General features: G+C 41.6%; 1 protein-coding gene across 1 annotated transcript in view; it reads left to right on the top strand.

Moving 5' to 3' along the window:
• PTCH1 (patched 1) overlaps nucleotides 1-7,320 on the top strand; it is a 79,757-nt gene extending 72,437 nt beyond the window's left edge. Inside the window, exons 22-24 of the mRNA XM_069088000.1 lie at nucleotides 415-669; nucleotides 2,730-3,255; nucleotides 4,065-7,320. Of these exons, the coding sequence (XP_068944101.1) occupies nucleotides 415-669; nucleotides 2,730-3,254 (780 nt within the window). The 3' untranslated portion in view covers nucleotide 3,255; nucleotides 4,065-7,320. The remainder of the gene's footprint in view (nucleotides 1-414; nucleotides 670-2,729; nucleotides 3,256-4,064) is intronic.
• Nucleotides 7,321-12,855: the final 5,535 nt, after the last annotated feature.

Here is a 12,855-nt window from a genome sequence, read left to right as displayed (position 1 = left end):
AGAGAGAGAGAGAGAGAGAGAGAGAGAGAGAGAGAGAGAGAGAGAGAAGTAAGTCTAGGAGAATGTAGGCGACTTGAGGACAGGAACTGTTTTCTTTTTTGCCTTTGAAGCCCTAGTATCTAACTCTATGTCTGACCTATATTAGGTACTTCATAAATGTATGTTCAGTTACAGTGACTTAAATCCTTATGATTCTTGTAGTAGGGGAAGAATGGAGAATTGTTTTAAAGCAGGAGCCATTGGGGAAGGAAGGGACACCTGAACACATTTTTTTATATGTAGTGATTCAGACAGAGAATATGTCTTAAGTGGCGATTGCTATTTTCTTATCATTTTGCAAGCATTTATTCACTCGTTGAGTGACTGCTGGAAGGATGATAGTGTCTTATACTGTATTTTTAATCCCTTTCCTAGGTTACTCCAGCTAATGGGTTAAACCGCCTGCCCACTCCCTCCCCTGAGCCGCCCCCCAGCATGGTCAGGTTTGCAGTGCCCCCACGACACACCAACAATGGATCTGATTCCTCTGACTCAGAATACAGTTCTCAGACCACAGTGTCCGGCATCAGTGAGGAGCTTTATCAGTACGAGACTCAACAGAGTTCATGTGCCCCAGCTCATCAAGTTATAGTGGAAGCCACAGAAAACCCTGTCTTTGCCAGATCCACTGTAAGTCACCCAAAATATACTAAATGTTAGTTAAGTAGGGGTAGGGAAAGGGTTGAAAAGCAGACTCTCCCCCCCGCCACTCTCAACCAAAAAAACAAATGGAAGGGTTTTGGATATGTAGTTGAAGGACCTGGGTTCAAACTGTGACTTTGCTACATAATCCCAAGAGGCCTCACTCAGCTTCCTCATCTTTAAGAATTGGGGATAATAATACCTACACTTCCTACTTCTCAGAACTTTTATTTTGTTTTCAATGAAGGAAAGTCCTTTGTAAACTGTAAAGCACTTTCATAAATGTTAGCTACTACTATTATTATTACTGGAGTTTACAAAGTGTTTTCACATAAACTGTCTCATTTTACACTCAAAGCATCCCTTGTGAAGAAGTAGGTAGAGCAAAAATCATTCTTCCTGTTTTACATTTGAGGAAATGGGAGATTTGACAAGTGAAGTCAGTTTCCCCAAAGTTCTATAGATATGCGGCAGACCTAGCACTCAGACCTGGTCTTCCTGACTCCAGAAGTCCAGTGTTCATTTCACCACACCCTGTTGTCTTCAAAGCCAAGTCTGTTTTAGTGATAAGCTCACTTTTAAATTAAGGATAAGGACAAATAGAAAATTCAAATAAGACACACAGCAATGAATGAAGTAGGGGGTGGGGGATTATATGTATGGAATCAGCCGAAGTTACTGTGGCTGGTTTTGGTGAGTTGGCTGGTTTTTTTTCTTCTTTATTCTTTGTTACAAGGGATGGTTTTCTGGTTCAGGGAGTGGCAAGGGAGTTTTTTTTTTTTTTTAATTGAAGGGGATGTAAAAACAAACAAAAAAATCATTAAAACATTTCTAAATAGCAAAATTAATTGCATACAGAAAAGGTACCGCCATGGGATTTTGCAGCTGTGAAGTAACATCCATAACTTTTAGAACAATGCATTTATCAGCATTCTTTGCTTTGTCTGTTGAAACCCTTTATTTGCCCTTGATGTGAAGACTTTTAAAGTTCCTAAGGATCCTAGGGAGTAGAGAATCTCTAATGCTAGCAAGCACCGAGCACAGATATATTGGGCTATTTTGTTCTCCATGTTCTGTAATTTAGGCAGAAAACCAAAACAGTTTGAAAACTACTCTCTGGGAAACAGCTTTGAGGGAAGGAGCAAAATAAAGGTCACGTGGTCGTATTCCTCCTTCCGTTATCCTTGGCTCTCCAGGGTCTCTGGAAGAAGCATGGAGCTCAACTCCAACAAACTACGTCAGCCTTTGAGTCTCCAAGCTATTCTAAATCAACGATTCCTGCACGTTCCTTCAGAATGTGGGCACTCCCTAGGCTGGACCAATCCAACCTTCCCCATGTAAAAGGGAGAAACCAAGCAAATTAAAACATTCCTTCTCTCTTGCTCCGCCCCCTCCATAATGCCTGTTGAGCTGTAATGAGTTCAGTGGAAGCCTAAAATTAGGGACAGGTTGAACCACATTGGAAGTTGGTGATGGTTCTTTTGATGGATGTGGTTCCTGTGCTACTTGAGACTTTTTAATGGAGACTCAGAAACCAGGCTGCTGCCATCCTACACTTGGACTCTGGCTGGACCCAAGGATCTGTTGCCAAAAGTCACATAGATAGCCATCCACTTAAGAGGCAGAGCTCCATGTCCACTCAGATTGAAAAGGGTGGGTAGCTGATTGAGGGAGGGCGGTAGCAGGAATACTTGCCAGCCACAGCCCTGTATTTATCAGTAGGAGCCCTCCTTTCCTGCCAGTGTTTGAGACAGAAGTCGCTTGGAAATGGAACCAAAAGAAAATTCTCAAGCATCACAGTCTGTGAGCTCACACAAGAACATACCTCTTGCAAGAAGCTTATAGCCTTCCCTTTGTGTTCCTGGCCTTAGTCACCAGTCTTATCCCAGGATTTTCCTGGGTTCCCTGAGTGCATTGGGAACTTCAGGCAGGAAAAAAGCTAGACAAGGGTGATGAGTAAGCTCTGTAAACTGTAGGCCTCAGTGTTAGCAATGCCTTCATCCTCTGGGCTGTACGTATTTTAACCAGGTCTTGCCCTCCCTCTGCAGGTGGTTCAGCCAGAGCCAAGACATCATCATCCATCAAGCCCAAGACAACAGCTCCACCTGGATGCTGGGCACCAGGGCCAGCAGCCACAGCGGGACTCCAGGGAAGGGCTGCGACCACCCCCTTACAGGCCACGAAGGAACGCTTTTGAAATTTCTACTGAAGGGCATTCCGGACCTAGCAATAGGGACCGAATGGGCCACCGAGGAGCCCGTTTTCATAACCCTCGGAACCCAGCATTCACTGCCATGGGCACTTCTGTGCCAGGATATTGCCAACCTATCACTACTGTGACCGCTTCCGCTTCAGTGACAGTGGCCGTGCACCCTCCCCCTATGCATGGCCGGAACCCTTGGGGAGGAAGCTGCCCGTCCTATGAGGGCTACCATGAAACTGACCATGGGGTGTTTGAGGACCCCCATGTGCCTTTTAATGTAAGATGTGAGAGGAGGAACTCTAAAGTAGAAGTCATAGAGCTGCAGGATGTTGAGTGTGAAGAGAGGACGAGGGGAAACAGCTCCAACTGAGGTATGTTGGCTTGTGGGTGGCTTTCATTTTGAGTTTGGGAGTTACACCCACCAGCTGAGGGGCTCAGGTGTAAAAGACAGGAAGGGATTCTTCTTTGGCATGCCTTTGTCCTGCCCTCTTAGGTGGGGCACTACACTAAAATTACCTAAGCTAAGCTTGGATTTTGCATCATCCATTATGTTCCTAGGAAAATTCAGTGTTGTTATAAAAATTGAAGGGGATGATTTGTGAAAAGCCATTTGTACACTTTAAAGCACTATGTAAATGTCGACGTCATCATTACTCTTCTGATCATTGTTTTGCCATTGGACCGAAATGCCCCTCATACCTCAGGCTTTCTCCTTGTGTCTTCCTTTGACACTTTGGATGTCTTGGATGATTTATAGTTGAAATGAATCTCAGAGGTCATCTAGTCCAGGGGTGGGGAACCTGTAGCCTCCAGGCCACATAGGTCAAAGGGCTACCCTTTAGGACCTAGAGGGCCACATGTAGCCTCAAGGCTGCAGGTTTCCCACCCCTGGTCTAGCCCAGCCTGTCATTTTACAGATGAGAAGACTGAGGTGCAAAGCAGAGCTTACCCAAGGTCCCATAGGTAGTAAAAAGCAGAGCTACTGGGGATTGGAACCCAGGCTTCCTGATGCTAAATCAGGTTTTCTTTTCATTGAATATATCATATGGCCTGTCTTCCACCAACTGAATGAATGGCTTCTGAGTCGAGATTTCCACCCCTCCATTATTAACTCTGTGGATTGATTTTTAAAAATCTTTACATTTTATTCACTTTTTGCCTCGTTTTCTCTCTTTTTAAGGATAAGAAAAACTGAAGCAAAGAGGCCAAAGATGGGGACCCCCCTTCTTTCCAGAACTGCTTGAAGAGAACTACTTGGAGTTATGGAAAAGGATGTGCTGCATCAGGATTGACAGTTCCCTGTTACTGTAACCTATTGTATTATTTTGTGAAATATTTCTATAAATATTTAAAAGGTGTACACATATGTAATATACAAAGGAGCGATGTAATTAGCGTAAGGCGGAGTTTCTCAGCTCCTGCTGTTAGAGCAGAGGTGGCCCTCTGGGTGCCCGCTGGGTACCCGCTGGGTGCCCGCTGGGTGCCCTCTGCTCATTGTGTATATTGACCTCTGTGCCACAAATGAAACTTAATTTACTCTTCAATTTCAGCATTATGTTGCTGCTGCTTAAATATTGTATAATTTACTTGTATAATTCTATGCAAATATTGCTTATGTAATAGGATTATTTTGTAAAGGTATTTGTTTAAAATATTTTTAATTTGCATATCACAACCCTGTGGTAGTATGAAATGTTACTGTTAACTTTCAAACACGCTATGCGTGATAATCTTTGTTTTAATGAGCAGATATGAAGAAAAGTGGCGGTGGCTTCTCTAGGGTTATTGTGTTCAGTTCTCTCTGTTCTGGCAATGCGTGTAAACTGTATGTGTGTGCGTGTGTTTTCTTAATGTACTGTAGCAGTTTTCTTTTTTTTGTTGTTGTTTTTTTTACTGTATTGTAACCCTTAGTGGGCTTATTAATCCAACCATGCTGAAAGAGTCAGGATTTCTTTATGGCTAAGCCCTGAGGAAAATGCACTAGCTCTGATAGCAGGACCCATCAGTGGCCACATCTTTAAACAGTGGAGGGGAAGCCGTGTTCTCTCTAGTCCGTGTTATCTCCTAAAACCAGCGGCTGTCTTTTCCCCCTCAGCAGCATTACTCTGCACGGATAGTGGTTACTGAAATTGGATCATGGTGTACCTCCCTGTAGACTGATAACTTCTTTTGAATCTTGAAATGACATTAAGGAATTGAGTAACATGCCTGACAGTGAACCACCCCTGGGTCATGAGAAGGTGCTCTAGGAACGGCATGGGGAGGATTGATACCGCATACCTCATGCCTTAATTGGCAGGATCAGTGCCCCCCATCACAGCTAACTGGAAATACCAGATTGAGGAGGGGGTGGGGACGGTGGTAGGCTTGGAAACGCTACTTGTGAAACCTGCCCTTCTGGGGACTGAGTTCTTGGCTATACATACGTATGTAGATATACACATATATACATAGATATACACATATATACATAGATATACATGTATATATAGATACAATGGGCTAGCCGTCTCAATTGATGAGCTTCTCATGTAAGAAGCCAGACTGATAAAGCTTCAGCTTCCTACCCTTAGGGCTTTATTTCTCCTCCTGAATTCAGTGATCTAATTGGGACAGTTCTCTGAATCTATTTGTATCTTTTTTGAAAAATACCTAAGAAGTTTCCTAAATATGCATGCATGATCACAGGGGTAAAACACCACCAGCTGCCGGCTTCGAAAGAGTCTAGATTCTGTAGCATGATATGCAAATGGGGGGGGGACATTTTTAATGCTGGGAAACCTTTCTGGAGCACCATTTTTTCCTTCATCTGCTCTTTACTGGTCTTTGTGCTGTGAAGTTGGCAGAGGAGCAGGAAGCCATGGACTGTGTAAACATAGCTTCCTGCTGAAAGGTGACATGTTCAGAACCTGCATTTTTTCAGGGTGGGGATGGGGGCAGGGATGGGGGCAGATCTCTCCAAACCAGGCATTATTTTCAAGAGATCTGTTCTCCCAGTGATTAGAGGATCTTCCATTTGGGCCTTTGACTCCCTCATCTCCTATCAAGGGACCAATGACGGTCAGGGAAGTGATTCATACCCAACTCTGCCTTTTCTTCAACACCAGTCATTTGTTTACAGATAATTTGCATGGGAATTCAAGGTCAAGGTCCTGACCCCATTCTGGCAGTACCTTAAGCTACTGGTAGGAGTACACTAAGGGTTAATCTCATAACTGCCTACTGTTCCAGCTGTCTTATCTAGAAAATATAGCGCAAAAAAAAGGCCTCCAATTACTACTAGCACTGTAGTGACCTCAGATTTTTTTTTTTACCTTTGTAACAAAACTGTATACTAGTTGGAAGCCACCTACAGCTGCCAAATGTGTGTATTAGTGTGTCCGAGGCCCTGATGGCTTCCCACTGTTACTGTTATGGTGCCTATCTGTCAGCCACAGCCCTCTTTCCTTGTCCACTTCCAACCAGCCCACCTCTGCTGGCTGTTTCACTTCCTGGATGGAGAAGGATGACCAGGCAAGAGTCCCGAGTTACGTGTTTTCTTTGAATTCTCACTGTTTTCGTAACCTTGTTGTGTTTTCCTTGCCCCTTCTGCACCGCGGCATGTTGGGTGTATGAGTGTTTGTGCTGTCTGCTGCTTTCTGCAGAGCCTAGAACCTTCTCTCCAATAGTCACATTGGCCAAGGGAGAGCTCAGTGACTGGCAGTTTTGTGTTTTGTTTGTTTAGATGTTAAAATGTTTCATCTTTGGTGATATTTATATTTTTGTATCATAAGAATGTTTTCCTACAGTATTTGTCATGCCAGTTTATAACAAAAAAAAAATGCAGGGATTTTATTTCTATTGGAGACATAATTACAGCTATGTTTTTCTTTTGAATGGAATTTTTATTTGTATAGAGTGCTTACTAATGTTAAATAGGACAGAGTATATAACATTTACATTAAGGACTCATTTGTAGCTTTTAGTGTAAGAAATTAAAAGAAAAAAATATTCAAACTGGGTCTCATTGTCTGCCTATTTTGGCAGAAATGGGTTTGTGTCATTTCAATTACAAAGATAAAAGTATGCCATATAATTTATTTATATGAAAATTTATTTTTGTAGTGTACATAGTAGTCATCAAGTCTTTTGACAGAAGTATATTTTTAAAGAGTTTATATGTAATGAAACCATAATGTTTTGGAACTTTGCTGAGACATGAGTATGGTGCACACTTTTCATTGTAAGAGGCATTGAGGAAGAGAAAACTTTTAACAGTGTTAAGAGAGTGAGAGTGAATATTCATGCAATTGTGAACTGTTTTAGTTACCGTTTGTGATCTAGTGTGGTTCTCATTTTAAACCTTGAAAGTGGAAATGTACAAACTCTCTAAATATTAATGTTAAAACACTGATAGAAATTCTAACATGAATAAAAATATTATAACTTATTGGTTACGTATTTGTTCATAGAATCCTTTTTTTAAAAAAAATGAGTAAGTTGTTGAAGCTGATTTCAACATAATGCGCAATTCTTCAGCCCTTTGGTTGTTGGGTCATTTCATGTCTGTCTGTGTCTGACTCTTCATGGCCCCATTTGGGATTTTCTTGGCAAACACACTGGAGTGATTTGCTGTTTCCTTCTCCAACTCACTTGACAGATGAGGAACTATGGAAAACAGGGTCGAATGAATTGCCCTGGGTCACACAGCTAGCGTCTCAGACCAGATTTGAACTCGGAAAGATGAGTGCCTGTGGCCAGGGCAGGGCTGTGCCCTAGCTGCAGAGGCTATCACGCCCTCCTTTTCATTCTGCTTCACCTATGTGCTCTCTTGGGGATTTTTTAAAGGTTTTTGTGGGCCATGTTTTTTAACTTTAAGAAAGTTGCTGTCTCTCTTCAACTCACATATGAAAGACTTTTTTCTCCGGTGTGACATCTAACAGAGGGTAAGAGTCCCCACTGACACACACACTCTACCCCTGGTATTATAAACCAAGGTAGCATGGCCTAGTGGATAGAGAACTGGCCGTAAGGCCAGCAAGACTTGGAGTCAAGGCCAGCCTCTGGCAAGCATTGGTGGAGATCCTGGGATATCATCTAAACTCTTAGTGCTCAAGGGAGTTCTCTAAGACTATAATTTGAAAGAAGGCGTTACCTACGCCAATAAAGAAAACTTCCTCACGTGTTCTCTGTACCAGTAAATTCACTGGCCCCATCCCTAGCCTATCGTCAAACTAAATAAACCAGTACGGAAAGATGAAGCCCTATTCTGCCACCATACAACAAATATAAGTGGTTTTACAGTTATTGAATAATCATTTTAGTATTTCTAACTTGTTTCTAACATAGAGAACTATGTCTGTGAGCCAATTCTAGCTTCATACATGGTCATTACAGTAGATAGGACAGGATTCCTAATTCCCCTGTTACAGAGGATTGAAATGAGTTGCAGAGAGATTAAATAGCACAATGTTTGCTCATTACTGGACTGGCAGTCACAAAACTTGAGTCCTGGAAGGCACCTCTACAACAATTCATACATGAAGACAATCCCCATTGTGACATTTAACAGGTGTTCATCCAGCCCCCAATTCCCCCCCCCATCCTACTTTTAGATAGCTTTAATTGTTAACAAAGATTTTCCTGACATCATCAAGCCTGAATTTGTCTCTTTGAAATGTTCACTAGGTACTCTTGGTCCTGCCCTTTGGAGCCAAGGAGAACAAGTCTAAACCTTCCTACCCCCTCCACATGTGTTGCCTTCACTCAGGCTATCATCCCCACCTCCCTCCACTGCCCATCTCTCCAGACCTCTGCATTTCCCAGACATCTCCACACCACACTTCCTTCCTTGCCCCCACCATATCCTTTATCGCCTCTCCTTTATACGTTGTATTCTCTCATTAGAATGTAAGTTCCTTGAGGACAAGAGTTGTCTTGCTTGCTTGTATATATAATTCCAGTGCTTAGCATGAAATCTGGCACATGGTAAGTATTTAATAATCTACATGTCTGTTTATCGTGTTGTCATGAACTTACAGCCCTTCATCCTGGCTGTTCTCCTTTCTTAAACTGTAGTGCACAAAACCAAACATAATATTCCAAATGAGCTTTAAGGAGGGCAGATATAATGAAACTATTAGCTCGCTATTCCTGGAAGCCATGCTTTTAATACAGTCCAAGACTTTTTTTTTTTTGCTACAGTATCACACAAATTCATATTGTGCTTGCAGTCCACTGAAACCCGAATCTTTCAGAACTGTCATCTAATCATGACTCCTCCATCCTGTATTTGTGAAATCATTTTTTAATTAGTCAAGTGAAAGACTTTACATTTATCCCCATTCAACTTTCTCTTCTTAATTTTCAACCCAAGGCTCTTAATTGCTAAGATCTTTTTTAATCCTGTCCCTGTCATCCTGACTCTTATCCATTGTGTTAGCTATCCCTCCAGGCTTTGTCATCTCTAAATCTGACAAGCAGACATCTTAATCCAAATCATTGATAAAAATGTTGAACAGCACAGGGTTAAGCAAAAAATCCTTAGGGTTCTTCACTAGACATTTTCTACCACATTGACTGTGAACCATCAACAGCTCTTTAGAGTCTGGCCATCCAACCAGTTCTGAATTTGTCTGATTGTCTGATCCACATCTCACATCCTTTCCACATGAATAGTAGGAGATCCTTCATCAAAAGCCCTACTAAAATCTAGATAGAGTATCCAGAAAATTTTCCTCATATACATTTGGTAATCCTGTCAAAAAGGAAAATTAGGCTAATCTGGCATAACCTGTTATTCACAAAGCCATGATCTTTGTAATTACCACTTCCTTTTCTAAATGTTCACCAACCATCTCTCTAATATTCTAAAACCTTCCCAGTAACAAGTCAAACTCGTTAGCCTATAGTTTGCTGTTTTCTTCCCTTTTTTGAAAATTGGAACAGTTTACTTGTTTTAATTTTGAAGGACCTCTCCCTTTTTTACATCATCTTTCAAGTATCACTGAAATCGACTCAGTAATCGCATCTGCCAGGTCTTTCAGGAGCTGAGGACATAGGTGACCGGAATTCATCCAGGGAAGCTGGGCGTTGTCTTACTGTGTCTTAGGTGGTTAGTCTCTCTCGTTCTATTATTTCCAAAATAAAGGTCATGCACCTTTACAGGAAAACAAAGTAAGAACTGAGCAGAGTGGTCTTCTTTTTGTTGTCAGTTACCACTGTCTCATCTACTCCAGACAAAGGTCTGGTCCTTTCTTTGATCCTCCTTTTTCTCCTCTTATAGATAAAAAAAAATTATTGTAGGGCAGGGAGGTGGAGCAGTGAATGAAGCAGTGGCCCTGAAGTCAGAAGGATCTGAGCCTCACACACTTAACACTTACTAGTCGTGTGACCGTGGGCAAGTCAACCCCAATTGCCCTGCCATACCCCCTACAAAAAGCAAAAAAAAATGTGTTCTTAGCTTCCCTCATCACCCTCAGATCTTTCTGAGACTTAGTATTCCTAACACTTTTTTTTTCACAGGATCATTATCAGATTTATATTCATTCCCTATTAACTGGTCTTATTTCTATCATCTGTACATTTCTTTTTAAAATCCAAGTTGCTTGGTGAGTTCCTAGCACATCCACATCAAGTTTTTCTCTTTCTTTTTTTTTAGAGGGGGAATGCAGGGTAATTGGGGTTAAGTGACTTGCTCAAGGTCACACGGCTAGTAAGTGTTAAGTGTCTGAGGACGAATTTGAACTCAGGTCCTCCTGACTCCAGGGCCTGTACTCTATTCACTGTGCCACCTAGCTGCCCCCCACATCAGTTTTGTCAAGACAGATTTCATTCTTCCTATTGTTTTCACTTTCTGTCTTCAGAATTCCATTCTTGAGCATCTCTCATTTCTCTTGGCCTGAATTCCCCTGAAGCATCTTATTCTGTGAGATCCTACTTCTCTTTCCTCTTAACTCTTTGAACTCTTCCCAAAATCAAGGTGGAGGGCTCAATCAGACTTTCATCCCCCCCCCATCACAAACTCTAGGATGGAACGATCATTTCCCTCCTGAATTCCCATAATTTCCCCCCCAGAAACCAGTTCCTTCCTGTTAATGATAATCAAAACCAAAATAGAATTTCCTGATATTAATTTCTCTACCTTTTTTTTAACTTTTTGGAGGGGAGAAGGTAGGGCAGTTGGGGTTAAGTGATTTGCCCAAGGTCACACGGCTAGTTTTTGTGTTAAGTGTCTGAGGACAAATTTCTCTACCTTTTAAAGGATGAAATAACTAATGCAAGTCAAGAAGTGAATAGTCACTCTATTTTGGCAGGGAGAGAGCTGCTACTACCACATAATGTTTCTGTGTCAGGCTTGTGTTCCATTTTTTATATCTTCTTTCCATCCAAGTCCCTTGTAGTATGTTCTAATAACAAAATCACTTCTGTTTCTCTTTATTCCTTCAAATTTTATGCAAATACTCTATCTCTGCCCCACCTACCACCATATGATTCCTGGATTTCCTCATATGAGTATAAATTTTCAATATGAAATGTAAACCTACCTCAAATCCCTTTTACCTACCCTATTTCTTTAGAATAAGGCATATCTATCCAGAGCTATGGTCTATAAATAGATCTTATCCTACCAAATCTCTGTGATAACTTATAAGATCAAATTTGCCTCTGTGCATTAGGACCTCAAGTTCAGACCTCTAGCTCCTCTTGGTCATCACTCAGTTTGTGGCATTTGTATATAGATATTTGAAGTCATGAGTTTTGCTGCTGAGTCTTTTGCAGGGTGGGATTTTATTTCCTGTTAATTCGAAGGCATATCAGAAGCTATTCTTCTTTTTTTGTGGCTACTCTCTGTAGTACCTAATTAGGGGGAAACACATAGGCAGTTTTCTCCTCCCCATCCCATCCTTTTTAGTTTAAATGCCTTTGGGTTAGATGCAGAACAACTGAAAAATACATTCTTACACTTGTATGACCTGATGCAGTGAAATGACAAGAACCAAGAGAACAAGTTATCCAGTAACATGATTGTAAATACAAACAACTTTGAAAGATTTTAAGACTCAGCTCAGTGCAATGACCAACCATGATCTCAGGGGACTCATGATGCAACACGCTACCACCTTCTGACAGAAAGGTGATGAATTCAACAATTCTGACGGAGACTTTGTTTGAATATAACCAATGGGAAAATTGGTTTGATTTGTCTATGCATGTTTGTAACAAGGTTTTTGCTTTTTCTTCTGTCTCAAGAGAAATGAGAGAAAGAGAAACTGGATTTTCATTGATTGAAAACAATAAAAATCTATTTTAAAAGAAATAAAAATATACATTCTTGCCAGCCTTTTTTTAGTTAGACAGATTTCTAACCAGGAATCTGCCATCCCTAGATGGTAAACCATGGATCAGGAATCCAAGTTTTATTCTCATATGCCATGTTCTTAGCTAGCTCTTTACTTCCAAATTAATTTTTCCCTATTCCTTTTCTTCAAAAGGCCAGCAGAGAGGAAAACACAACCTGACTCTCTATGGTTTTCTTGCCTGTGATTTCATAATTATTGGCAATTCTTTTTAGGTTCCTTCTGGAAGTGTCCTTTGTGCCCACATAAATCACCAGAAGTGGGCAGGGGCCATATGTTTTGATAAATCTTGAGAAGTTCTTTGTCATGTTTTGGAAGACAATGAACCACTGTGCTCAGGTACCACTGTCCTCAGGTACCCCTGTCCTCAGGTACCGCTGTCCTCAGGTACCGCTGTCCTCAGGTACCGCTGTGCTTAGGTATCACTGTCCTCAGGTACCGCTGTCCTCAGGTAACGCTGTGCTCAGGTACCGCTGTCCTCAGGTATCGCTGTCCTCAGGTACCGCTGTGCTCAGGTACCACTGTGCTCAGGTACCGCTGTCCTCAGGTATCGCTGTCCTCAGGTACCGCTGTCCTCAGGTATCACATTGCTGCTTTAGAACCAGTGAACAAGAGCGATCTTCTTTTCTTCCT

This window comes from Petaurus breviceps, unplaced genomic scaffold, assembly GCF_028583685.1.
Source record: "Petaurus breviceps papuanus isolate PSGF00001 unplaced genomic scaffold, PetGlider_PUasm1.0 183, whole genome shotgun sequence".
In the NCBI taxonomy this organism is placed as follows: domain Eukaryota; kingdom Metazoa; phylum Chordata; class Mammalia; order Diprotodontia; family Petauridae; genus Petaurus; species Petaurus breviceps.
This window is presented reverse-complemented; position numbering and strand designations above follow the sequence as displayed.